The 27,648-nt window shown below is 44.1% G+C and overlaps 3 protein-coding genes across 4 annotated transcripts in view; 2 read left to right on the top strand and 1 right to left on the bottom strand.

The window, feature by feature from the left end:
* Positions 1–225: 225 nt before the first annotated feature.
* On the bottom strand, positions 226–27,317 carry LOC136655287 (sel1-repeat-containing protein YbeT-like). Its single transcript, XM_066631577.1, has 5 exons — positions 27,181–27,317; positions 5,320–5,461; positions 3,470–3,515; positions 2,284–2,370; positions 226–872 (listed from the first exon to the last, which is right to left on the bottom strand). Exons 2-5 carry the CDS (start codon positions 5,447–5,449, stop codon positions 779–781), a joined length of 357 nt encoding a protein of 118 aa, XP_066487674.1. The 5' UTR covers positions 5,450–5,461; positions 27,181–27,317; the 3' UTR covers positions 226–778.
* On the top strand, positions 19,740–23,608 carry H2AZ1 (H2A.Z variant histone 1). Its single transcript, XM_066631576.1, has 5 exons — positions 19,740–19,882; positions 20,434–20,511; positions 22,084–22,197; positions 22,669–22,798; positions 22,921–23,608. Exons 1-5 carry the CDS (start codon positions 19,880–19,882, stop codon positions 22,980–22,982), a joined length of 387 nt encoding a protein of 128 aa, XP_066487673.1. The 5' UTR covers positions 19,740–19,879; the 3' UTR covers positions 22,983–23,608.
* Positions 27,288–27,648, top strand: part of DNAJB14 (DnaJ heat shock protein family (Hsp40) member B14) — a 29,121-nt gene continuing 28,760 nt past the window's right edge. Inside the window, exon 1 of one of the 2 annotated variants that reach the window (XM_066631573.1) lies at positions 27,288–27,648. In XM_066631573.1, the coding sequence (XP_066487670.1) occupies positions 27,516–27,648 (133 nt within the window). In that variant the 5' untranslated portion in view covers positions 27,288–27,515. The other variant, XM_066631574.1, reaches the window with a different exon arrangement.

The raw sequence follows: 27,648 nt of genomic DNA, 5'->3' as shown, positions 1-27,648 counted from the left end.
TTTGATTAAAAGCCACTATCAAATGGCCACTCTTCATAACAAAGATCTACCAAGTGCCACATCCTTGCCATCATGACTTTTCCCCGATGCTCCTGTAAACCCAAAACTCAGCTGTAGCAAAAACTGTCCCTAGTTCCCTTATAAAGTGCGCTGATGTTATACAATAAACAATCTTACAAATCTCTCTAAACAAAAGAGCTCAAGACAAAATGTGTCTTGAAACAAATGTTTCAAGACCCACAAAAATCACATCTATCCAGGGGTAGGAACTGTGCCTCCTGTTCAATATAATTATCCCCTTGGTAGCTCGGAAATGAGGGTACTGTGAACACAGAGGCAGTTTCTATTCAATGTAATTAGTTTCTCCTACAACTTGCACTGTGGAAGTTCATCTGTTAAGCAAATACAGAATGCTAAATGCAGGTAATTTCCATTACAGATTGCATGGTAAAAATATGTCATGTTACCTCTGTCCCAGCCAACTACTATGATGCATAAATAAATTCCTCAAACAACTACTGTACATTAGACCCTAAACCAGTTGTGAGATCTGTCTTAATACCAGTGTTTGGTACATCATTTTGTCTTGAAATTTGTGATTGCTGGATAGAATTAGTTTTCTTCTGCACTATACTGTAAATTGTGCTAATTAACTCTTAGGTATAAGACAGAAACAATGTTTCTAAAAATAAGCAACAAATATACAGGAAGTGGATCACAAGCAAATACACCCATATAGCATGTGCTTGCTCCACTGTTCTTGAATAGGCTCCATCTCTCAAGGTACATTTCTCTTCCCGATGTTCTCCAGGAGATTCTGGGCCTCCTTGAGCCCATAACCAGCAGCTGCTTTCAGGAGTTTTTCCACTTCCCTAGAAGACATGCAATCATAAGTTAAATGGGGAGGAGAAATAATGTATGTGGTGAGGTGTTGTGTAATTTCATCCTTACCTAGCTTTCATAATAGCCACTAGATCTGCCACCTTTTAAAAGACATCTTAGCCAGTTAATGAGTTTATTTACAGCCCCATCCTATCTGACGTGGCACCCAGAGGAACAGTGGCGCCAAAAGGGCCACTGCTGTATCCTACTTGTGCCAAGACAGCCACCGGAGTCTCCTTGGGGTAAGGACTCCTCAGGATAAGGGAGTTCTTGCCTCCTTACCCCAGGTAGAATGCAGCCAGCTGCAATGGTCTTCTAGGATTGTGTGCCTGCTATTGTGCAGGTGCAGAATCGAGGAGGTTCATGTCAGCCTTTCTGGGCAGGGAGGGAGTACAGAGAGCAGAGGCTGCTGCTGTCTCCACCCTCCTCCTGGGCTCAATCCTCCCCTCCCCCACCAGACTCTGCCTTCTCCTGCCTTCCCCACACCTTCCTCATGCTTCGAAAAGCCAGTCCGCCAGTCAGCAGAGAAACTTACAGCTGGATGCTCCTGCAGTGAGTCCTCCTGGCACTGAGGCCCAGCACAAACTGGCACTGGCCCAGCAGTGCTCTTTGCTCCCCACATGCCACGAACATGCCTTATGGCATGTTAATGACACCCAGAGCCAGTGGTACACGCATACCACTGGAGGTATGGCACATCAGATTGGGCCTTTACTGAGCTAAATGAATGGTGATCAAATGTGCACACATTTGCATCTTTCTAAATAGCTTTGAATCATAGCTCTGACGGAAAGCAGGCTTAGTTCATTTTCAGATATTCTGCCTGGTGCTGTGTCAGAGGACAATTTCAAAGAAGTACATGGTGTCTGCCATCTGCCAACTGCTGGGGAACAGTAAGGGAAGGCTCTTGCCACCAGGCTCTGCCTGTGGGCTTCCCAGAGGCATCTTCCCAGAGGGAAGCAGTATCTGGAGTAGGTGGACTTGACCCAGCAAGCCTCTTTTTATGTTCTTATGATGTTGTCTAACACATGTGTAAACTGTAACAGGCTTTTCAAGGATAACCCCTATTTATTTATTTAATTTATTATATTTATTTATTTATTAAATAAATAAATAAAATAAAGCGTGCGTGCATGCATGCATGCATGCCACAGTATTATACAGAAACATGGGAACCCTTTCTTGTTTGTTGATCATGGTTTTATCCCACCCTTCTTTAAAACCTATCAATGCAGCATTTATAGGGTTATCCTCTCTCCAATCCTACTAACCAGCCTAATGTCTCCCAGCAAACTTCATGATTCAGAAGGAATTTGGTCTCCTTGATCTAGTGCACTAGGATCACCATTGGCTCTTACCTTCCAGGAGAAATGTTCATAAGAACAGAAAGAATAGACTTACCCTTCTTCAAGCACAGCTGTCATGTTCTTCAGTTTTCCCACAGCCAGGTTAAAAGAGGCATGGGGGTGGCCCTTCTCAGCAGCTTGTCTGAAAGTGAAAAAAAGATGAAAGGAAAGTTTCAATATACCCATGATACTAATCAGGCTGCACACTTCCAAGCACAATTCTAACAGTGATGTGCAGTGAGGTCCCCTCTTGAGGAGACACTCCACAGGAGCTCGGTGACGCAGAAGTATGACATCACTGCCAAATTTCCAGCTCACCAAGCTTCTGCATGCACAACTGCCGAGGAAGCTGAGCTTTCACTGCTGAAGCTAAGTTTCTATACAAGAAGAGGCTAGCTGAGGCAGATAAGAGTTTAGCCTTCCCAGCAATCAGGCAACCACTGGGTGGAGTACAAGCACAATGTAATTCCCTGTGATTGTGCACGTGCTTCTGCCTGTTTCTGAATGGTTGCATGATTGCTGAGTGAAGAGGGGGGCCTGAGGCATATGCCTCAATTTGTTCTATTCTAAGGGTGGCTCTGTGGTTATGACCTCAATTACAGTTATTACATCTTATTCTAATCCACTAGGTTTGTATAATTTTGCTTTATTTGTAGACATTTAGTGAATGGGTTGGTGGACTTTAGAGCCACACTAACACTAGAGCCCACATGGGACTTTCACATTTTGAACTCCTAATATCAGCAGTTACCCCAACCTGAATCAGAGCCACAATGCAGGAGAAGGGAAGGGTCTAATCCTTTCCTCATATGCTACACCACTCCTCCAAATCCACTATCCTGAAGTTGGTATTGGCCATGAATGAAAAAACTTATGAGCACTGAAGCCCATATATTTCCTCCTCTGCAATAAATAGGGTGAGGTAGGAGCAGCTGAAGTCAGGGAATTGTGGAGATAAAGAGTTCAATATAAATCCTTCCCTCCCACCCACTCCCCATGGCTGAATTTTTTAAAAAGATGGTGTTGGAAGTTGCAATTGCAGAACTTATGTCTAGTTTGACCTCAAGCTATCCTAGATGAGTTTGGCATGCCTGGTGTTTAATAGATTATTGGGAATCTATCAAATACCAAATTTAAAAAAAACAGCCCAGTCCTATTCTTGTCTTATTTAAGTTCCATTATAGACAGTGGGGCTTACTCCCAGGTAAGTGTGGATAGGATTGTAGCCCAACTCCTCTCACCTGAACCACTCCATGGCTTTGTCTTCATTTTTTCCCACACCAGCTCCTAGCAATAAGGCAAAGCTAGATCAAAAGGATTGCAGGTTTTTTTTTCAGTTTTTTGTCATCCCTGCTTCTGTGTAACAGTTTGATATACAGACTTCAGCAGATGATATACCACCTGATTTCTGAACATCAGGAGCAGGACAAACCATTTCTGCAGTCAGTTAGTAAACCTGTGCAACCAACATGTCACTACAATCTGTAGTAACAATCTGTCCTGTGTGAACCTAAATATCTACCCAAGGGGAATCAGCCTGCAAAGCTTAAGCAACATCCCTACAATCAGGGACAGCCCTAGACCTCCTGTTGCCAAATGCTGTCCCCATTACCAGCCTCTGCTCTGCCCACTCTCCAGTGTTCTAGCTCAGCACTCTCCACCCATCATATTTCCTCATTCTCTGTGACTCCTCTTTTCTTTTTTCAATTCAGAGAGCGGAAGGAGGATGAGGAGGGGTGGAGGGGGATAGGCAGACAGTGATGGGGACCCTACACCAATCTGCTGCCTGAAGCAACTGCTTCAGTTGGCCTCATGGTTGGGCCAGCCTTGCCTACAATTATGTTAAAATATTATTGATGTACAGGCATAGTTTTCAGGAAGGGCATAACTCATTGGCAGAGAAAGTGCTTTGCATGCAGAAAGCTCCTTGTTCAATTTCTGCATCTCCAGTTAAAGAATAATTTCTGGAAGCAATGCTGGGAAAGACCTTAGACTCCACTGCTGCTAGTTGGAGTAAAAGAGTAGCAGACTAGATGGAACGATGGCCTGACTCAGTGTAAAAGTTTCCAATCTTCATATATTTTATACTCTCTCTACTAACGGAATAAATCTTAGGATGGAAGTTATAGTGTTGGGACTATTACTAGCAAACCTATCAGGAGTTAATTTAGAAACAGATCAAAAATGTTTTTGGAATATCTATACAACTATGAAGACTAATCTTCTTCTTCTTCCCAGGATTTTGTTTCTCATGGACATTTTTTCCCCAGGGCACACAGCAGGTGGGGGGGGGGGGGAAACAGTCCCAAACTGGTCCCAAACAGTCCAGATTGGGACCATGGAAGGGGCAGTGGGTTAATTTCCCCCCCCCCCCAAAACCACACTCCTGATTCATTGGGGCCTCCATCTAGCTGCTATTTCCCAAATCATGGGCTCATAGTAATATTTAGTTTGAGCCAAAGTCTCTATCCATTACCATTGTTGGTTAAGCTTTAATTGGAATTTAAAGCTTAACTAATACAAATTTATTTCAGTTTTCTGATTACAGTAAATATATTTGTTATTTTTCTTGAATAACAGCACAATTCAATACAAGCACACAGAAGACCCATTGAGCTCAAGTGGACTTATGCCCAAGAAAGACTGCTGCCATTTCCTGTTGTATTGCCTTTATGTATCTTCACATCTGAAAAACTTGACAAACAGTATTTTTTTAATCATTCCCTGAAATTCAGTCTAACTTTAGCAGTGAAGTTATTTAGAAAAGGTTCATACCTTGATCAGATTAGCAAATGACTTTCAGACTTTAAGGAAGAGATCTATTAAATGTTACATGAAAAGAGCTGTTTTAACAGAGTAGAATCTGATGCCACCAACACATACCTGCACAAGTACCCTTTTTTCACCAAACCTAAGGTTGTAATACTGTTCATGATGAAGCTGACTAAATGGCACTGAAGTCGTTGGCAGACCAACTTATTAAATAAATAGCAATGCAAGCTTATACATCTCTACATAGAAGTAAGTCCCACTGAGTTCAACTTTCTCCCAGGAAAGCATGCGTACAGTTACAGCCTTAGATAAATAGTACCTTTTAGGTATCTCTGCCCCACAATGTGTTGGGCATTGGGGTACCCTAGGTGAGCATACATATGTGCCACATGGAAATGGAAGTTCTCATAACATAGAAAGATGTAAAGCAGGAGAAAGATGGAGCCCATGATAGCCAGCAACTGTAAGAAAGAACAAAAGAATGGAGACTGCTGTTACTCTTGTCACTTTTTATTTTTATTTTAACTATACACAACCGCTCTCTTTCTCCCGACTCCTCCCTTCCTTCCTTAGAAAAGCCCTTAAACAAACACTGCAGGTTTCGTAGAGATAAGAGAGATATATTACTTTCTATGTAATAAACTTAGGGGGTCTCCAAACTTTTTGGTCAGAGGACCGCATCAAATATCTGGCATGGTGTTGAGGGCCAGAAAAAAAATGTAAATATAAAATTTAAATAAATTCGAGATGGAACTTAGATAAGTGAATAAATGAATGAACAGGCTCATTCATTCAATCTCTCCGGCCCTCTGAACACCCTCCAGATGCAACCACAGCACATCTCCAGTCGTGTTCGGTCAGGGGGGTCAGAGGCTTTCAGGGGACAAGAGGCTGCCTGCGGGCTGGATAGAGGCTTGCCACAGGCCGCATCTGGCCCCTGGGCTGGGGTTGGAGACCCCTGCTGTATAGGTTTATTCCTCTTTACCTGTCACAGTTTCTCCCAAACAAGCCTAGGTTAGGAATTATAATTTGTCGAGAATGCCAAAAATTCCTTTTCCTTTGCTTGAGATCTGTAGCACCTTGTCCTCTGCTCCAAAACTGTACTTGCCAGATAGTCTCCCTAGGAAAGCTGCAGTTGTGGGGAAGTGGCAACTTAATGGAAATGAAATAGGTTGAAGATCATTGGACTAGAGCGCCACCAGGTAAAGGGGAAAGCATCTGGTGTACCCCTTCACCAGAGAGCGTGTCCTGCTCAGGTTCTTAGCAATTGTGGTAACAGTTGCTGTAGCTACTCGGAAGCTAAGCAGGGTCAGGCCTGGTTAGTACTTGGATGGGAGACCACTTGGGAATACCGGGTGCTGTAGGCTTATACCATAGTCTTTCGAGACTGAAGGTTGCCAACCATAGTGCCAGGCTTCATGGTAACTTTTCTGCTCTCTCTAATAAGAATATTTGGCTACAGTGAACAGTGCTGGAAGGGTATAATGGTTGCAGAGAGTGGGCAGCGACAGGGGCAGTGTGCAGATAAGATTCTGGGAGAGGGATATGATTGATGAGACTAGGGACTCACCATATTTTGTTTGTTTATTGGGGTTATGGCATAAAAAAGGTGAAGACCACTACCCTAGACAGAGGAAGTGACCATTAAACAAACTGAAATTTGTAGTATAAGTATGCCATTATAATGATTAAGGAAAATGGACTGGGCAATATGAAGTCTACCCCCATTCCTATGACATTCCAGGACTTGGGAGTGAAGATGCACCTATCACTTGAGTATGATTCCAGAGGCAATACTCCCACCACGCATGGGAATAAACTCTGTAATGGTGGGATACCCAGCAAGGGCCTCTTAAAATGTAGGCAAATTCATATAGGAAAAGACGTAAGTACCCTGATCCCAGGCTACTTATGGTCTTAAAGGCAAAGACCACCACCTTGAAATGAAATACTTTGAAAGCAGCATAGGCCTGTATATACTACTACTGCTTTATATCTCTCAGTAATCCAAAGGAAACTAAACTGGATGCATGTGATTTTATGATGTAAATAGGAAAGTAATCTCCCCTCAGGACCATTAGCTTTTATATAAAAGAGCTGGAATTCTGTCACCTCCCCTTCCCATTCATAATAAGACAGCAAAGTAAGAGACTTCTCCAAATGAAACGCTGCAGAGAATGGTACAGAATGTGTGTGTGTTTGCGGGGTTTTTTTAGTTTTCATAAAATGGTTTTCTCATATCCCTGGATTGATGGATATCTCTGAGCTGCCTGGAAGGAGCAACTGCAATGTATTTCTCTATGTGACAAATTAATGGGACCCCCAGACGTCTTGTGTATAGGTCACTGATAGGCCAGCTTATCAGCATATTCACAGGCAGTAGGTGACAATTTATGCCAAGCTTAAACAGTGTTGGACTAAAGAAATCACTGCCTCCCACAATGGATCCAAATATTCATCAGACAGCTTATCACTAGATAAAGCCCACCTAACCCTTTTAAGCAGAACAAATGGGGCTCTTATCGGATCACACATGGTTGTTTTCAAAGACAAACCATTAGAAAGGGAAATTGATCACTATGGCCTAAGCAAGAGGTGCCACCTTGAATGAGGCTTTAGAGAACGAATCTTTGAGTGCTCTGTAACATGACTGTTTCCTGTTCAGTTGTTGATGATACCTCCCACACCCAGGTTGTTTGATATCTTCAAATAAATTAATTCTGGGTGAGTAATGGACTCCAAGCTTCCTTGCCTTAGCTACTGCCTTTGCATTTTCTTTCCTTGTTTTTATGTTGCAATTGTGGGATTTGTCAATTTAAAAAATATTTTATTTCTACCTTTCTTCAAGGTCAAACAATTATCTGCAGATATCACACAGAGCTGAAAATAAGAGATTTACTTTACATGTGTGTGGATGGGTTAAAAGTGTATTTAGTATGTAACTTGTGATGTTGGGTAGGAGGGAAATATTTCTGGATCTCAAACAGGAAATGATCCTGAAAGCATCCCATGCACAGAGACCTCTTAATGCCTCACCCATAACACACTGGGTGCTATTGCTGCCACTGATTCTGGGATCAGTGGCCAGGTAGGCCATCTGACAGGTGTGTGCCCTTAGCCAGTCCCCAACCTGGTTAACTCCTGACAGCATCCTCTCAGGAATGTCCATTACCACCTTAATGAATTCCAGAGCTTGGTGTGGCAGCATGGTATGCATGCCTTTGTGCACATGTGAACTACACTGCTCATTCAGTCACCAACATCTCCATGTTGCACCTCAGCTCACAGGCATGTATTAACATTATGAATGGCTTGCCTAGAATGTTTGCTGCTTCTGCATCCTCCAGTTATGGCATCCAACCAGAAGTATGAAATCCTAGTTGGGTCAAAGAAGTTGATAGGTGTTCACCTCCTTGTTCACAATAAAGTTTGAAACCTGCTTTCAAAGCAGGTTTGGGGGGGGGGGTGGAGTATAATGCAATATGGAAAGCTCTCAAAGGACTCAGAAGTACATCCCACAAGGACCATGAATTAATCAATTAGGGTTGCCAAATGGCCTGCTTTTATACTTAACATTACTCAGATGTACAAAAAATCTGCAGATCAAATATTTCACCACATGTGAGTATTTCACATACTATTTCACACAGTATAAGCACATTGCCTCCAGCTAATGCCAAACTGCTTATAACAGTGCAGCTTTGGGGGCCAGTTGAGAAACTGGAACTTTAGAATCAATACATTATAAAACAAAATGCTTTACACATTGTGGCAAAGGCCTAATTGCACAGGCATTACATTTCTTATACTGCTGTACAGTTTATAGGTCCAAGGCAAACAGTGCATGATATAGCCATCAGGTTCAAAACATGAAACTCCCATGGCATGTCTTGTGTGGCCCTAAGATCCACAAACACATTTCCTAAATATCTACAGATAAAGCAAATTTATACAAAAATAATGAATTGGAAAAATAGATTCTGACTGAACTAATTGAGCTCATAACCACAGAGCCACCCTTAGAATAGAACTAGTTGGGGCGAGTGCCTCAGGCTACAATCCTATCAACACTTACCTGAGAGTAAGCCCCATTTACTATAACAGGACTTACTTCTGAGCAGTCCTGCATAGAATCGGGCTCTCTGACACCATTCTTTGTAGGAGTTTGCTTCTGCCTGCCAGGATTCCAACTCCAGTTCACTCTGCTGAAGGAAGAGGATTTGATTGCTGAAGCAAATCGAGATTTGGTGCAGTCAGTGTTTGGTTAGGGAACTGCCTATGAATTCTCCATACACTGTCTTGAATTGCCAGATGACAGAGCATGATATAAATAAAAAATATATATTGTTTGATTCTTGGTGGAACTGCAGTTGCTTTCTGTTGTGTGTTGAGAGGGAGAGAGAGAGGCAGAGAGAGGGTCCATCAAGCACACACACCAGCCCCAATTCCCAACAAAAGTCAATTCCTGGCACTCACCTCCCATTTACTCCATATGGAAGTTGAGGATTTCTTTGTCATTTGGGGAAGATTTGTCTCCCAGATCTCATCAGGACTTCCTTGACTCCTTCCTGCCCATTTCCTCTGAACTGACTTCATGTTTCTCCTGGCTCTCGTGCCCTTCTTGTTAGCTAGCTTCTTACTCCAGCGAAGCAGAGTCTGCTTCATTTTTGCTCTCCAGCTCCCATTCACAGTCTGTACCCAATCCTCAATCTTTTCTTTTGTTTGCAGTATTTGACATTGCTTCGCATCTAATTTATAGGCAGTGATGTACTAGCAGCATAGGCAAAAAAAACAAACAAAAACAGCTTTTCTTCTGAATAGATTCTCTATCCCCAATCCCCAAGGCTACTGTGATGGGGCTGCAGGACAGAAAGAAATTCAAAAGGAAGCATTTTCCCCAGCATATCTCTAAAGTGATAGGACAAACCATGCCAGGAAAAAGTAGCAAACTTCATTCTAAAGAATGTCAGAATAGTTCACTTTTTAAACAACTTCTCTGCTGATTGTTTCTCTGCTTCACTCTGAATTTGTTCAGTTGTTATGAGCCTGTCAGTCAGGAATTACATGTTTTTAAAATGCAATTTTTAATCCTTGTGTTTTCAGATAGATCCCCAGCTGCTGGCCTGATTTTGGGTATCTTGCTCGCTCTGAAATCTGATGCTAAACAATACTGGAGCAAAACTATATTTTTATTGAACACTATCTTCTATTTATTTGACATGGCCACAATCTTATGCAGAATAGCACTCTTAAAACAGGCAATCAAATACAACATTGAAATCACTACAAAACACACAATTAAACACTTTAACAACAAAACACAAAGAGCAGCATCAGCACAGCAATCACTATCAAATCAACCATCCAATTAAACGCCAACATTTAATTAAAAACCAAACATAATTAGAGTAGGGAAAAAGAGGAGAAAGATCTTATTCTGATTTATTTTGCTAGCTAAAACCACTTTGTGAACTTTCTGATATTGAATAATGGTATAGAAATATTAATAATAATAATATCATAACAACAATACACTGGTTAAAATAAACGTCCATGGTTACAGTTTTCTATCCACCAATACAAAAGGAAAACTTTAGGCATCAATCCTTAACACACTTTCCTGGGAGTAAGCCCCACAACACAACCGGACTTACTTCCAAGTTAACATGCATAGGATTGTGCTGTTAGATTAAGTAATTCTTCAAATGGCAGCATAGATATGCCATTAACTTCTAGGTAAATCTTTTTTGTTCAGAATGCTTCCAGTTACATGGCTGTGTATAAATTAAGATTACAGTTATTATCATTATAGACTTAAATTTTGGGGACTTTTTTGGAAGAACAAAATGCTGTCACCTTGAAATGAATGAATGAATGACCATTGTTTCTAGTCCTGTAATAAAGGCTCTAAGGTGCTAAATGTTTTACAGCCGGGAATGCAAACCACCATTAGCCAGTTGGGACAATGCTCCAATCGTCCAACCAGTTTCATGCAATAAAGGATACACTCATTACATACATCCTTCTCAGCCCCTCCCCTCCATTTGGAGGCACAAGGTAAGTGGATGCTGTTCATCTGAAGTACCCTTTTATGTTCTATGTGTGCATAGCCAAAACAAGTCAGCTTATAGAAAACAAACACTCCCAAAAGGGAGGAGAAGGGAAAGGATGTGTATGCACACCCTTTGCCATCAAGTAGAGTAGCATCTGAACTAGTCCCTTATCTAATGTGAGCTACAGGCCATTAAATGTAACAGACTCTGGACCCACCTTTAATTTTTTTAGCCTTTTTTTCAGCTCCACTACTTCAAGATGGGACTGTATATCAATGGTAAGGTATGTAGAAGGTCCTAGGTTTAGTCTTTGAAACCCTGAAGTGCTGCTGTCCATCAGCGTGCAGACAAAACTGCACTAAGATGGGCTGAATTCATAGCAGGCAGCTTCATATTTATTATAGTGAGTAAGGGCATGATCTGAGAATTTGTGATTTATCTAATTTGCTAAAACAAAGCTGTCAGTGCCTCAATGGGTGACAAAACTTTGCATAAGCTACCTTGATTTCCATGACAGAGGAAAGGTAATGTACAAATGTAATAAATTATTCTTCTGCCTCTCTTTAGTTTCACTATCTTTTTCTGCTTTCTATTTTCTTCTCTAAAAGATGCCCAGATTAAGAAAATAGGATGTGCCTGCAGAATTTGATCAAATCTACTTAGTTCAGAAATCCTAGCACTTAACAGGTACAAAGGACCAAACTAGACAAGTCAATGAAAATCCATGCTTGGATCTCCAATCTTTAAGATGTTTATTAAAAGCAGTCCCTGGAAAGCAGAGCAGAGAAGAATCTGAATCAGAATGGGATCATGGCACCAGAAGGAGCACACTCTTCCCATGCTGTGGCAGTGGATCAGAAGTCATAAACATTCATTTTCTGTCTTTACACAATGCTGCCATCATGTGGCCAATCCAGCTTTTAAAGCTAATTTTCAGATAGTGTCTAGAACAGTGGTTCTCACACTGGGACCCACTTTTTAGAATGAGAATCTGTCAGGACCCACCGGAAGTGATGTCATGACCGGCAGTGACATCATCAAGCAGTAGAAATTTTAACGCTCCTAGGCTGCAATCCTACCCACACTTACCCAGGAGTAAGTCCCATTGACTGTCATTGTTAAAAGAATATACATAGTAGCTTGTTCAAAGTACAGGTCTGTAACATTTCCCCAAATGCAGTCATAAACCATGGTAGCATTGTCTAATATATTAAAAATAAAATATTGAAATGAATAGGGACCCACCTGAATTGGCTCGGGACCCACCTAGTGGGTCCTGACCCACAGTTTGAGAAACACTGGTCTAAAAATACTAAGGCTGAAATCACAGTACACACTTACCAGAAAGCTAATGAGACTTCCTACTGAGAAATGCATAGGATTGTACTGTAAATTCCCCCAAAAGGGGAGGGAATTAAGATCTGGAGAAGGTGGCTAGGAGGGAGAGTAGAGTGGGGATGGGGTGATACAGGGCAGGGGAGGGTGGCAACAACTGGAGTAGTCTTTGGGACCCAGGCCTACTGGGTTTCCTGATGCAGAGCCAGATCTATGTGCCCACATGGCATTGGCAGTTAGATACAATAATACAAAAAACCAAACACTCCTAAGTCTCTCTGAAGTCTTTTAATATAGAAAATCATTGCAGAAAATTAGCATCATCATATATAGGCAGCTCACATTATAAAGGAAAGTGTCCTGTGTGTACCATGGCAGAAAATTAGCATCATCGTATTTAGGCAGACGACATTAGAATGGAAAGTGTCCTGTGTGTACCTACATCTGCATCAGCTGTAGTCCCACAGCTGTGTCCCTGAGCTCCTATACACTCCTCCACGGTAAGTGGATCCACAAGCCAAAGAGCTACTGTAGCAGACCAGTTTCCTCAAAGATTTGACATGGTGCTTAGAAGTGTCATATATGAATTCCTGGGTTTGGTGCAAATGGCTTGCAGCAGCTGCTACCCACTCTGTTGCCCCCAGCATCTCACATGGGCAGCAAGTCCAGCTGAGATAGGAAAATGTAAGATCCCAATAAATTTCTGGGCCCCCTCCTTTGGCTCCTGGGCCCCCCTTTTGATCCTAGGCCCGGATACACATTACTCCCTATACCTCTCTCTCATGGGCCCTGAGTTGGGTTTTCTTGTGGAGCCATCTGGGTACAGCCTACACCAGGGTGCTCAAACTTAGGGATGCTGGACCTTTAACAAGTGCATAGAAGAGAGAATTGCAGCAGGTGCAACTTGTCATCCCACAGATGACAAGCTACACCTGCTGAAATTCTTTCTTCTATACACTTGTTAAAGGTCCAGCATCCCTAAAGTTGAAAGTTTGAGCACCCCTACACCGACTGGTAAGCAGTTCTTCAGGGTTTCTTTTCCTATAACTACCTGGAGATATCAGAGACTGGTCTTGGGACTTACAATATACAAAGCATGTACTCTACCACAAAATTACAGTTTCTCTTCTGCCTTGGATACACTTGCCCACTCTTTCTTGCTTGATTTCCCTGTTTGCTCTCAGTCTCCAAGATTCTTTCCTTGGTTCTCTAATCACTCTTTCAGCACTTCCATGGGGAGAAGCTCTTTCTCTGCTTTCTTTTGGCCTGCTAGCCCCTCAGGACTCCATTCTTAACCCCTTGCTATGCTCTTTTTCTGTACAATGCCCTGCAGTGACCAAGATTACACCTCATCATTTGCAATATCAATGTTACACTGAATACACCAAGTCCTACTTCTGTAACCCAGAACTTTGTCCCTCCCTCCAATTCTGTATCACCAAGTGCCTCTTTGATAGTTCTGCTTGGTTACTTCATCATCATTCCAATTCATACTGAGAAAATATTACAGGTGGAACCTAGGCTAAATTGCATGCCCAATTCCAACCTAAATCCCACTCCCTCTGCAGCTTCAAGAGGAGCATTCCAAAAGAATGGAGGTGGCCTTTTGATTTCATTTATTTGTAGGTCATCTGTCAGGCTGAAGCCTCCAAAGAGATTTACAAACAATTAAAAATAAACCATTTTTCTCCACTTAGAGGCTGCAAACATAAGAGCACCCAGTGGTTGCCACCTTCTTCATTACATAGCATTGCTAATGGCAGCAAGGGGAGGGACGAAATGGCAAAAGTCCTCACCTTGCCTAGGTGTTGTGGTGATTACCGGCTTCAGAGGCAAGCCTGATGTAAATTCCCCTCCCCCCCCCCCCAAAAAAAAAAAACTCAACCAGGGCTTATCACCTGGAAAGGAAATTTCTGTTTAAAGTACCCTATTTTTAGGCTGAAATGTACAAAGCACATTTACTAGGAAGTAAACCCCAATGATCTCAATAAGTTCCAAGTAAACATGCATAACAGTGGGCTCCATTTGTTTTCCTTGCACAAGGTTAGTGTTTGATGCTGAACATGTGTAGCCTAATTTATCATATTTCAGTCCTATGCGCAAGCCCAATGAGTATAGTGTGACCTACTTCCAAGTAACATGGATAGGATTGGGCTGTGACCTCATTTGCACCAATCAGCTCTAATTATTCTTTTTCAGAACAGTTGAAGAACTTTTTAACACACTCAGTGACAAATGTATAAAAAGACAGCCAAAGTATTTTTTTTCTACTTTTGTGCTTTCTTACAAAGGAGGTGTTAGTCCACAAGAAAATGGACAAGGTGAGTAAAAAAAAAAGGTAAATAGTAATATTGTTGTACAGCTGTTTAACATGGGAGATGAGAAGGTAGATTACACTCTACTAGTGACTCTGTAGTTGATTTGTAGTAGATCAGCATTTCTCAATCCGTGATACTTATGGTGATACAGTGGTGCTTGAAGTAGTGTCTGGTGGTATTTGTGGGACCCCCAGGCCTGGCAGTGAGACCAACAATGTGACCAGCAATGATAGGAGACTTGGTTCAGTAGGCAGAACTCCAGTATATGCTTTTCATGCACTTGAAAAAGCCCTTCTATTCCCCCTAAGCCTCTTACTGGTGTCTGTTGCAATGCATCTAGTCTTCCAATTCATAAGTAACTGGCAATGGCATCATCTCCAGTTACTTCTGATGGTAATTCCAATAGGTGAACCATGAGAAATGGTATGACAGAGGGCAAATGTTGAGAAATGTTGTAGTAGATGATAAGACAAACAAAAAAGGGCTTTCCCCCCCTACACTGAGCTCTTAGATAAGCAAGTGAAAACAAATTCCTGGTGTGACCATACACTCAGAAGCATCTTTTTCTTAATTCTGGATTGGTGGTACCTGGCCTTTGAATTGTAGTAAAAAATACAACAGATCTTAATGTCTATATATCCTTGAGTCTCTTGGTCTGTATCTTTAAGGTGATTTGGCTAAGAAGCCTGACTTTTGTTAGCTGTGAATACATTTTTAACACTTTTATTTGGTTTACTACCCCAAACCCATTTCTGCCTGACAAAGGTGTTCATATTTGGTCCCTTTTGCATATATGCAGAAATGGTTAACAGTACTTCTGTTCTTTCCTTGAAATCACTTTGGATTACCACCTCTAGACTAGCTAAATGTCAAATTATTATCTTCCTACAGAGTATTAAGTGCAGCTGAACTTTCACAATGTCAGATGCATCTGCCCAGACAGCCTTCAAATGGTTGTGTGCTGTTGAGTTGTCATTGTAACCTTTCCGAACTCCAGGGATTGGGTGTGCTAAAATTAAAAAAAATATATTATTAATAATTTTTACTATTATAGTATTAAAATAAAGTTTAGCACCGCTATTGGAAACAGCTGTTCTTTATTTACAGCCTACTGAGGTCTACCAGCTGTTAAGTTCCCTTTGTACACAGAGAAAAATTTATATTGACTCAATATAAAATTTCTAAACTGAAGGTTGAAGGAGTTGGATTGCTTAATAACAAAATCACATCAAGATACTGCTGTGTTAATCCAAACATAGTGGCTGTGCCCTGTACCGCTGGGGTAGCCAACTTGTAGCATGTGTGCCACTAGTGGCAGGCACAAAGTTGCCATATATTTTTGAAAAAACAAATAATAACAAAGAAAGCACAACAGCAGTTCATGGTTTGCTTGATTTCTTTGCTGTTACTTACACAGCATGTCCTCAGGTTTCTAACACTGCAGTGGGTGCACTTAGGGTGGCCACGCCTACTCTGCTTGATATGCTCTGGTTACAGAATGTAGAGAAAGGTGGGGAAGGAATGATGGGCAGGGAGATAGTCAAGAGCAGGAGTGTCCAAACTTTTTGGCAGGAGGGCCACATAATCTCTCTGACACTGTGTCAGGGACTGGGAAAATAAGAATTCATTTACATTTAAAATTTACATAAATGAATTTACATAAATGAATTTATTAGAGATTGAACTTATATGAATGAATAAAGATCTCATGATAGCTCATGGCCTATAAAAGTCCTTGTGCAAAGCAAGGCTGGCCTTTGCTGTTGCTTCACAGATAAGAAACAGCAAGCAGTGGAGGAAGCCCCCAGTCCACAGCTCAAGCGAGAGGTCAAACAATTTGCCCTTGAACTGAGCGTAGTTGCACAAGGCCAGTGCAGGCTCCACCAAGTCTCCGGAGGGCCAGAGATTCACTGGAAACTGAAAAATCCCTGCGGGCCAGATTGATGGTCTCCAAGGGCCACAGATGGCCCCTGGGCTGGGTTTTGGGCACCCTTGGTGAAGAGGGCAGAGCTAGAGAGTTGCATTCCACTAACTGATAGGTTACCTGCTTACTCAAGAAGGTTTGGGACGGGTTGTGGAACGTGGCAGGGGCACAGCAGAGCACAGAGATAGCTGATGTGATCAGCAAGGTCCAGGTGGCCCAGCCAGGTAGAGATACCATCTTCAGGAAAATTGTCTACAAAGAGATCCCTGCTAAGATCGTCTTTGAGGACAAGAAGGTGGAAAGGCAGAGGGGGAGCAGGGCTGCTGAGAAGCGCAATGAAGTCCACTTCATAAGGACTTCAGAGTGGGTCCTGAAGAGCCAGACTACAGGTCCATACAGGTCACGTTTCTGACCCCATCAACAGTTGTCTATCTGTGGCTTTCCGAAGACAGCACAACAGCACTCCCATGCTTCTTGCTCTGTGACTTCTGGTACTCTCTGCCCTTGAACTTGGAGGTTCTATTTTGCTATCGTGGTAATACCTAAAAGCAATGTTATTAAAGTGGAGTGGCATGTTCAAGATTATCTACATAAAAAGTGGCACATGGTGTGCTGTGGGTTGGCCATCCCTGCTGTACAGTATAGTGCCATCAAGGTACATTGTGCTTCTCCATTAATGAGACTACTTCTCTGCCCTTAGGGACTTACAGTCTAGATCAGGGGTGCCCAAAGTTTTTGGCAGGAGGGCACATCATCTCTCTGACCCTGTAGGGCCAGGAAAAAAAGGAATTAATTTACATTTCAAATTTGAATAAATTTACATAAGTTTACATAAATGAATATATTAAAGGTGAACTTATATGAATGAATGCTCAAGACCTATAAAAGCTCAAGGCCTATAAAAGGCCTTGCAGAAAGCAAGGCTGGCCTTTCCTTTGCTGCCACTGTCGCATCACAGATGTGAAATAGCAAGCAGTGGAGGAAGCCCTCATCCCACAGCTCATGTGAGAGGTCAAACAGTCACCCTCACACTGAAAGCAGTTGCGTTGGGCCAGTGTGGGCTCCGGCAAGTCTCTAGGAGCCAGGCTCATTGGAGACTGAGGCTCCTTGCGGGCCGGATTGGGAGTCCTTGAGGGCTGCAAGTGGTTTGGGCATGCCTGGTCTAGATCAGAGATTTCAACCTTTTTTATCTCACTGGCAAGGTGTTAAATTGTCAAGGTACACCATCAGTTTTTTGACCATTGACAAGGCATACCCTGCTGCTGGTAGGGGGCTCAAATCCCCCAATTGCCTTACTAATAAATGACCCTCCCCAAACTCCCATGGAGTTTGCACAGCTGCAAACCATTTGTGGCACACTGGTGCACGGCACAGTGGTTGAAAATCGCTGGTCTAGATTGTGACAAAGTATGTGCAAGGAGAGTGGAAAATATATTTCGGTAGCATGTATTTGCCTGGTGGGGGAGTGAGCCAAAGATAAGAACAAGGAAGGAAGGTTGCAGTATGTTCAGGAAGCAGCAAAGCAAACATTATGTGGCTTATGTTGAAGCTGAAGATGCAAACTGAGATTGGAGAAAGGGAATGGGTGGTGGTGGAGGAAAGATTTTGGACTGCTCAAGGGAATCTTAAACTGCCTGAGAGATGGCGGTCTCTAATGCTTCCTCGTGAGGAAGCAACAGTGCAGCCCATTGCATTCAGGATTTAACTTTCAAACATACTGGGGTTGCTCCTTTCCCAATCCTTAATCCTAAATATTTGGGAACATGGTGAACTTGATTAAAAGTAGAAGGTAGTCAACACATGCTCAGAGGCAGGGATCTTGGTCCACAATCCTACTACTGTACTGAAAATGAAGTGAGATGAGTATTACTATAGAAGTCCAAGTTATGGTGTTGAGTTGATTGGTTTGATCCCTGTGAAATTATGCAAGGGGGGAGGAGGAAGGAGAAGTGGAAGAGGCAGTTAATGTTTTGATCAGCCCTTGAAGGCCAGTTTGTCTGCTGGTCTTGAAGAGACTAGGAGTGAGTGTTGCTTAAGTTTTGAGTTGAGGTGCAGTCCTGCCAGGACTGTCCTGGAGTCACCTGCTGGGACTGCTCTTTGAAAATTGAATGTAGGGGGTACTGCCTGCTTCAAGGAATGTATTCCTTTCATGAGGTTGTCCTTGTAGGAATTATACAGGTTGGTCATCTCTTATCTGGAACTCCAAAATAAGGAGTATTCTGAAATACGGAACTTCTTTGAGCAGCAACGTTTTTTTGCCTAAAGAAATGAAATCACAAACTGTTTAATACACACACTATCTTTCACGCAGAGAAATTATTGCAAATATTGTCTAAAATTACCTTCAGTACAAGGGGTAAATGAAACTCAAATGAATTTTGTGTTTAGATTTGGGCCCCATTCCCAAGATCTCTCATTATGCATATGCAAGGAGTCTGAAATACAGAAAACATCCAATATCCAAAATGCTTCTGGTCCCAGGCACTTCAGACAAGGGATGCCCAGCCTGTGGAAGGCATGGAAGGCAGTCTGGCCAAGGGAAAGGAAATGCTGGCTGCACTGCCTGCAACTCCAAACTGCTGAGCAATGAGGAGGGTGCATAACATGGAACTCCTTGTCTTGCCAGTTCAAAATGTGTTGCATTTATGAAATAACAGTCTTGTTTTCTTGAAGTTATTGCTGGAAGGAAAAAGGCAGAGGGATCTTCTCCTAAGGCCGGTGCTGAGAGTGTTGGGGAAGAAGAGTTCACTGCCCAGCTTTTAAAACCCAACCCAGGCAAGAAGCAAGTCCCACTTGCTTCTCAGAAGCTACTCAGAAGCAAGTCCCACTATAGTCAATGGGGCTTCCTCCCAGGAAAAGGATTGCAGCCTCAAAGGCGTCTGGAGCCTCGACATTTTGGGGCTTGACTGTCTGCTGTTCAAGGGCAGAGCCGCAGAGCAGAATGAATGGCAGGGAGGGGTTGACAAGCTCCTCCGGCTGCAGACCCCCTTGGCGCCCCTTCGCTCTTTCTGGAAGCAGAGTGGGGCGCGGTCGCTTTAAAAGTGGGCGGGGCTTCCAAGGACCCAGGTCCCACCGCTCTGCTCTGATTGGCCGCCTCGGCGAGCCGGGTTCCCGGATGTGCGAACGTTCGAAAGGGGGTATAAAGAGCTGGTGAAAGGCGGGAGTGGACGCAGTTTTGAATCGCGGTGGCGGGAGGAGGCTGTAGGCCGCGTCTGATTGAGGCCTGAGGCTCAACGGCCCTCATTCGAAATGGTGAGTGGCATTCGGAGGGGGGGGGAGCGCGCACCGATGGCATAGCTGGAGGGGGCGGAGCCATCAGCCTGGCAGGGAGGTGGGCGAGCGGCCCCTCCCTTCGGAGCCATTCCCGGCGGGGGGAAGGGGGAGGGAGAGGAAGAAAGCCGTACGGCTCCGTTTTCCCCCCCGGAATAGCTCCGAAGGGAGGGGCTACTCGCACATCTCTCTGCCACGCTGAGGGCTCCGCCTCCCTGCGAGGGCGCGCGCCTCTTGAGCGTGAGGCGACTGTTGGAGGGCCGTTGAGTCCCTGAGGTGAACGCACGCTTGGCGCGGGCCTCGAAACTGCGCGGGGGGAAGGGGTGTGCGTGGCTGCGGAGGCGCGCATGCGCTTCCGGACCGGCTCGTGGCGGCGCACTGCGCCGGCGCGTGGAGTGGGGAAGGTGCTGAGGTGCCGGGAGCGAAGGTCGAATGCGTATGCGCGGTTCTGGTCCCAAACCGCGAGGAGCCGCGCGGGGTTGAATGCGCATGCGCGAGTGCGGCGTGGGTTCACCTGCTCCTCTCTGCCTTAGGCTGGCGGTAAAGCCGGGAAGGACTCCGGGAAGACCAAGACGAAGACGGTGTCTCGCTCGCAGAGAGCCGGCCTGCAGGTGAGCGCATGTGCAGACTCTGGGCGGGGCGTGTCGCCAGTCTGCTCCCTCCTTTGACTCTGGCGGGAGAGCTGGAATGGAGAAGGACTGCGTGTGTCCCGCCTCGCTCGCCATACATGTGGGAGGTTCTGCTGCTGGGTAAGGTGCCAATCCAACCCGCATGTTCCTGTGTGTAAGCCCCAATGACTATAATGGGACTTATTTCTGAGTAGACAGGCATGGGATTGGGCTCTGCAATCCTATCTGCACTTACCCAGGAGTAAGCCCCACTGCCTATGAGGCTTGTTTCTGAATAGGCAGGCATAGGATTGGGCTCCAAGCCAGCAAAGGACAGGTAAGACTCTAGGATAGAGATGGGCAGACCTGTGCCTTGAGGGCTGTACAGTATTCAAACCCTGGTTCACTAGCTAGAAACCATATGCAAAATAAGGCAGACAAACACATGGAATTATAGCATGGGTTTTGGCCTAGGTGTGTTCTGATACTAGAAGTAACTCAGTCTTTCTAAAAGGCAAGCCCTGGCTTCTTTAAGTGCTTCATTTCATCAGTATTATGTGTTTTTTTTAACTTTTATTAAATAAAAAATCCAATAATAATGCACTGTAAGTATGTTATAATAATTAAGAGAGGGAAGTATTTCATTAAAGATACATAAGATGGTTTTTTAATTCAATTTATAACAAATCAATAAAACTTTTATAGATGAATGTTTTAAAAAAAGGTTTCCAGATCTTTGTGATATTATCCAAATGAAATGGTCTTTTGTAAATGATTGATTCAAATATAGAACGAGTTAATGGTGGTTTGTTAAAGAGCAAGTTAGAGACCCCTGCTTACCTTTTCTAAGGGCCCAAACCTATCCAGCTTTCCAGGGCATGTGCCAGTAGGGCATGTGCTGCATCCTGCAAGGGGGGGGGCACTCATGGAGGTCTGCTCATGGTAAGGGAATGTTTTTTTCCCCTTAGTTTGGGGCTGCTTAGTGACTGCATTGGTACTGGAAGTTGATATGATCAAGCCCTAAATCACCTAGAGCTCTCTGAAAATTCTTAACTATCCTGTTTGTCCTATTTAGTGCAGGGGTGTCCAAAGTTTTTGATAGGAGGGCCACATCAGCTCTCTGACACTGTGTCAGGGGCCGGGGGGGGGAGGATTTACATTTTAAATTTGAATAAATTTACATAAGTTTACAGAAATGAATATATTAACGATGAACTTATATGAATGAATGAAGGTCTTGCAATAGCTCAAGGCCTACAAAAGGCCTTGCACAAAGCAAGGACATAAAACAACAAACAGTGGAGGGAGCCCTCATCCCACAGTTCACAGGAGTGGTCAAAGAGTCGCCCTCACGCAGACAGCAGTTGCTTTGGGCCAGTGTGGGCTCCAACAAATATCTGGAGGGCCAGAGGCTCATTGAAGACTGGGGGCTCCCTGAGGGCCGCATTGAGAAGCCTTGAGGGCTGCAAGTGGCCCCAGGGCCAGGGTTCGGGTACCCCTGGTTTAGTGCATTGAGTGCTAGGTGGTTACATTAAAAACTAAGTTTTGTTTAACTTCCTTCCTTGGTGTATGCAGTTTCCTGTTGGGCGCATTCACCGGCATCTTAAATCGAGAACTACCAGTCATGGGCGTGTGGGGGCCACAGCTGCTGTATATAGTGCTGCTATCTTGGAATACCTGACAGCTGAGGTAAGACTTGTTCAGGGGTACTATATAATGCTGGTGGGGTGCTTTAGAGGCAAATAGCATATAGTGCATAATTGTACCTCTGGATACACTAATAGATTAATCTAGATCAGCAATTTTTAACCTTTTTTATTTCATGGCACACTGACAAGGCACTAAAATTATCAAGGCACATTATCAGTTTTTTTTACCATTGATAAGGCACACCATGCTGCTAGTAGGGGGCTCAAGTCCCCTAGTTGCCCTATTAATAAATGACCTTCCTCGAAGTCCCATGGCATACCTGCAGACCATCTGCACAGTGGTTGAAAATGGCTGATCTAAGCACATTGATTATAAAAGATTAATTCTGGTAATTAAAACTAAGCTCAAAACAAGGCACTGGTTTCAGGAAAATAGGCTTGATGTACTAGACTCCTTGTTTTGAAGGCAAAGGCTCACTTATCCTACTTTAACTTCCAAAAACTGTTTCAGGTTCTTGAACTGGCAGGCAATGCATCTAAAGACTTAAAGGTGAAACGAATTACTCCTCGTCACTTGCAGCTTGCAATAAGAGGCGATGAAGAACTGGATTCTCTAATCAAAGCAACAATTGCTGGTGGAGGTAAGCATCAAATTGAGTGAGTCTGCTACAATGGAAGTTAGTGATGGAGTTGTTCTATTAATATGAACAAACCTGCTGGCTTTCATCACTTTAGCAACTGACCTTTTTTCTTTTATCCTTAGGTGTAATTCCACACATTCATAAATCTCTCATTGGAAAGAAAGGGCAACAGAAAACTGTCTAAAGGACCTTGGAATCCTGTAATTTAGGACTTACATACTTGTCCAGTGTTGATGGATTTCTGGTGGACTGCATCTGTGAACACAATTTTGCCTTTCTGTAACCTTGAAGCTGGAGCCCATTGAGCTTTCTAACAAACCAAAATTCTGTATTGAAGTCTTAACCTTGTTTAAGTGTTACATGGCTTCAAAGAAGCTATTGTCTGTAATAGTTTTGACTGACTGTTTTTAGATCTGTTGAATTTTAATGAAATTCTTGACACTGTTGAATTATAATTTTTTGTGCTTTAAATTCCTTTATTCAAACTTGAGCTATTCACTAAAATTTAACTACAAAATCTTCTTGATACAAGTAATAGGATTCTTAAACAGTTGAAGCCTAAAACTGTTGGCAGATATCAAGAACCTTTTTGTAGCTAAATCAGAATAAACTATGAGAAGAAAATATGAAAGTATTGTATTTGTCTTGTACAGACCTTGTTTCCATCCTAGTGAATAAACTCAATAAACGTAATCTGCATCATTTGAAGACTAAAGTGTGCTTCTCTAGGCTAGTCTGTCCCAATTCTGTAACGAATATATTTTTCTCATGTCAAGTATGGAATAAAATGCTCCTATGGATATTTAAGAAGAGATGCGCAAACTGCAATTCTATATTTAATGTTAGCATTGGCTATTCTAACTTGATTGTAATGTGTGATTTTATTGCATAGTAAATAGGCATTTGAGGACAAGCACATGATCAAACGCCTCCTGCGTCCAGTCAGCTAAACCAGGGGTACCAAAACATAAGACCTGTCAGGTGGATATGGCATCCAGAAGCTCCTTATTCAGTCCTCATATACTTTGGCTCTTCCAGACCCACTCTTAGCTGTCCCACTTCTGCCCAGGCTCTGAGAAGGAGAGACATAAGAAAGCCTCCAAAGGCAAGGTCTGCTAATGGGGAAGGAGCAGACTTAGAGGGGAGAGAGTGACATGCAGGTGAAATGCTGGGAAGAGCCCAGTCATGAGGGCCACCCTTTCAGCAATGTTGCTTCTGCTGATGTGTTACTTTGCAAGCGCCTCTTTGCTGGGCTGTGAAATTATGTATTCGTAGAAACAGTACTGAAAGAGTGGCCTGTGTAATAATTGGGCTGTCTCATAACTCAAAAATATGATCAATGCTTGCATATTCTTCGTCATTTGGAGCTAATGAGTGATGCTTTTCTGGCCATCATCTGCTTAATGATTCCTTGGCCCTCAGCAGGCACCACAAATGCTTTCTGGCCTGCTGTATGAAATGAGTTTGGTACCCTGAGGTAAGGGGCATAAAATGGCACATTTAGAAATATGGGAATAGGGTTGGTGGCAGTAGTGCTTATTGATGTCATCAACTGCTACAATATTACAGGCTATTCTCTTGATTGCAAGATGGGCATGCAATTGTCTGAAAAGGGTAAGGTTTTCAACCTTTTTTTGTGCCACACAAAGTATTAAATCCCGTCTGCCCCATTTCTCTCCTACCTCCTGTGTCTTCACAACAACCTGTGAGGTAGCAGCCCGAGTAGGACCAACCTTAGGAGACACAGAGGAAGACAGCTAGAAGAGGCTGTGCTCAGAGCCTCTTCTAGCTGTCAAGAGCTCAGTTCTGAGAAGGCAGTACCATTATTGGACTAGATCTAAGCCCTCTCCTGCACAGACTTTGACTTGTCACAACCCCTGCAAATGAGGCTTTGTGACCCCATTGGGGTCATAATCCACAGGTTGAAGAACACTGGGATAAGCATTACTAGTGCATTCTAATATGTCACATTTATTAGTATGTAGTTGGAGAGCTGCTTTATGCTCTAAAATTGAAGGCAGGAGCCCTGGATGATTTGAATTCATAAGGTGTGAAACTAGTGCCTGTATTTCAGCAGCCAGTCTATGAATAGCTGTAACAAACCATGAGCAAATGTCAAATACATCAGATAATTAAAGCTAGCTTTATTTTGTGCATTTCATCTGACTAGCCTGAAACATTCTAGTACAAATTGATTTAATTCATGTTTCTATAGCTATAGTGTTCTTACAACTAATATATAAATCTGATTAGAAAATGATCATTGTTAGGACTTTAAATCAGTCCAAACCAAGGCTATGGACTGTTACTATCTGTTATGGACCAACCAAAAGGTGATGAAAGGCAAGCTTTTGAATTATTACTCCTTAGGCAGCAAGATAGGGGTGGGGAAATACATGTTAAGAGTAGTGATTCTCAAACTGGTGGGTCGTGACCCACCAGCTTGTGTAAAGTTTCCCTGTCCCTTTAAGGGGCATGGGAAGGGGGAGGTAGCAATGTGATCCCCAGGATTGTATTGCTAATAGGGGTGGAAGGAGGCTATTTTACTTACTGAGGTCTTGTGGCAGCTGTAGTAGTTGTGGGGAGCCCTGAGCAGCCCTCTACAGCAGTGGTTCTCAAACTTTGAAGGAGCATTACTCCCTCAGTAGGTTCTTGTGGGGGAGGGACTAGGGCAGTGATGCAATCCCCAGGATCGTGCTTATGACTTTATGAGGGCAGGGCTGCAGCAGGTGCAGGGAGCCCTGCACAGTGCTCCCCAAGACTTGGAATGTTTGGAGAAAGTTGGCACAAAGCATGCCCTGCAAAATGGAAGTACTTTGTACCAGCTTTCACCAAACGGTTCCAAGCCTCAGGGAGTGCTGCACAGGGCTCCCCCACCTGCTGCAGCCCTGACTTCATAAAGTAAGTCACAAGCACCCTTCTTGCCCCTACCATATCTAGTCCAGCTTCCTGTATCTCACAGTGGCCCACCAAATGCCCCAGGGAGCACACCAGATAACGAGACCTGCATCCTGGTGCCCTTCTGGCATTCTGACAGCCCATTTCTAAAATCAGGAGGTTGCACATACACATGGTTTGTAACCTGTAGTGGATTTTTCCTCCAGAAACTTGTCCAATCCCCTTTTAAAGGTGTCCAGGCTAGATGCTATCACCACATCCTGTGGCAAGGAGTTCCACAGACTGACCACATGCTAAGTAAAGAAATATTTTCTTTTGTTCTAACCCTCCCAACACTCAATCTGAGTGGATGTCCCCTGGTTCTGGTGTTATATGAGAGTGTAAAGAGCATCTCTCTATCCACTCTGTCCATCCCCTGCATAATTTTGTATGTCTCAATCATGTCCCCCCCTCAGGCGCCTCTTTTCTAGGCTGAAGAGGCCCAAACGCTGAAGGTGCCCCAGCCCAGTAATCATCTTAGTTGCTCTCTTTTGCACTTTTTCCATTTCCACTATGTCTTTTTTGAGATGCGGCGACCAGAACTGGACACAATACTCCAGGAGTGGTCTTACCATCGATTTGTACAACGACATTATAATATTAGCCGTTTTGTTCTCAATACCTTTTCTAATGATCCCAAGCATAGAATTGGCCTTCTTCACTGCCACCGCACATTGGGTCGACACTTTCATCGACCTGTCCACCAGCACCCCAAGACCTCTCTCCTGATCTGTCACAGCCAGCTCAGAACCCATCAGCCTATATGTGAAGTTTTGATTTTTTGCCCCAATGTGCATGACTTTACACTTACTGACATTGAAGTGCATCTGCCATTTTGCTGCCCATTCTGCCAGTTTGGAGAGATCCTTCTGGAGCTCCTCAAAATCACGGCTGGTCTTCACCACTTGGAAAAGTTTGGTGTGGTGTTGTCTGCAAACTTAGCCACCTCACTGCTCAACTCTCTCTCCAGGTCATTTATGAAGAGGTTGAAAAGCACCAGTCCCAGGACAGATCCTTGGGGCACATTGCTTTTCACCTCTCTCCATTGTGAAAATTGCTCATTGACACCCACTCACTGTTTCCTGGTCTTCAACCAGTTCTCAATCCACGAGAGGACCTGTCCTCTAATTCCCTGACTGTGGAGTTTTCTCAGCAGCCTTTGGTGAGGGACTGTGTTGAACGCCTTCTGAAAGTCCAGATATATAATGTCCACGGGTTCTCCCGCATCCACCTGCCTGTTGACCTTTACAAATAATTCTAAAAGGTTCGTGAGGCAAGGCTTACCCTTACAGAAGCCATGCTGACTCTCCCTCAGCAAGGCCTGTTCGTCTGTGTGTCTATCATGGGGCTTACTTCTGAGTAGACCAGCCTAGGATGGGGCTCTGAGGCTGCAGTCCCATCCGCGCCTTCCTGGGAGTAGGCCCCATTGCGTGCAAGAGACTTACTTCTGAGTAGACCGCCGCTGGCCGGCTCTCCTTCCCAGCATGCTCCCCGCCAAGCGTCCTCCAATCTCGGCACCTGCCGGGCGCCGCGCATGCGCAGAGGCGGGCACAGGCCGGTTGCGGGGCTGTCCCCGGAAGGGAGAACGGCTGTGGTGACGACGACGGGCCTGGCCGGCTCCGTCTCCGGAACGATGCAGCGGAGGGACGCCGCGGGCCGCTGCGGCCGGAGGGCGACGGAGTGAGGGAGAGGTGGCCGCCCGGCAGCGCTGCCCGCTCTGGCCCCGTCAGGCCCCTTCTCTCTGCGCTGCGGCGGGCGGAGGCGGCGGAAGGAGAGGCCCATGGAGGGCAACCGCGACGAGGCCGAGAAGTGCATCGGCATTGCCCGCGAGGCCCTGGAGGCCGGCAGCAGGGAGCGGGCGCTGCGCTTCCTCCGCAAGGCCCAGAAGCTCTACCCGACCGAGACCGCCCAAG

The sequence above is a fragment of the Tiliqua scincoides genome, chromosome 6 (genome assembly GCF_035046505.1).
Source record: "Tiliqua scincoides isolate rTilSci1 chromosome 6, rTilSci1.hap2, whole genome shotgun sequence".
Classification (NCBI taxonomy): domain Eukaryota; kingdom Metazoa; phylum Chordata; class Lepidosauria; order Squamata; family Scincidae; genus Tiliqua; species Tiliqua scincoides.
This window is presented reverse-complemented; position numbering and strand designations above follow the sequence as displayed.

Excerpts from the sequence above, each read along its gene's own strand:
- H2AZ1 (XM_066631576.1), top strand. Across the intron at positions 20,512-22,083 it reads CGCAGAGAGCCGGCCTGCAG|TTTCCTGTTGGGCGCATTCA; the intron begins GTGAGCGCATGT and ends TGGTGTATGCAG. Across the intron at positions 22,198-22,668 it reads TGGAATACCTGACAGCTGAG|GTTCTTGAACTGGCAGGCAA; the intron begins GTAAGACTTGTT and ends AAACTGTTTCAG.
- LOC136655287 (XM_066631577.1), bottom strand. The coding sequence starts at position 5,449 with ATGGGCTCCATCTTTCTCCTGCTTTACATCTTTCTATGTTATGAGAAC. Across the intron at positions 3,516-5,319 it reads GGGGCAGAGATACCTAAAAG|GAGCTGGTGTGGGAAAAAAT; the intron begins GTACTATTTATC and ends CCTTATTGCTAG. Across the intron at positions 2,371-3,469 it reads AAAGCCATGGAGTGGTTCAG|ACAAGCTGCTGAGAAGGGCC; the intron begins GTGAGAGGAGTT and ends TTTCACTTTCAG.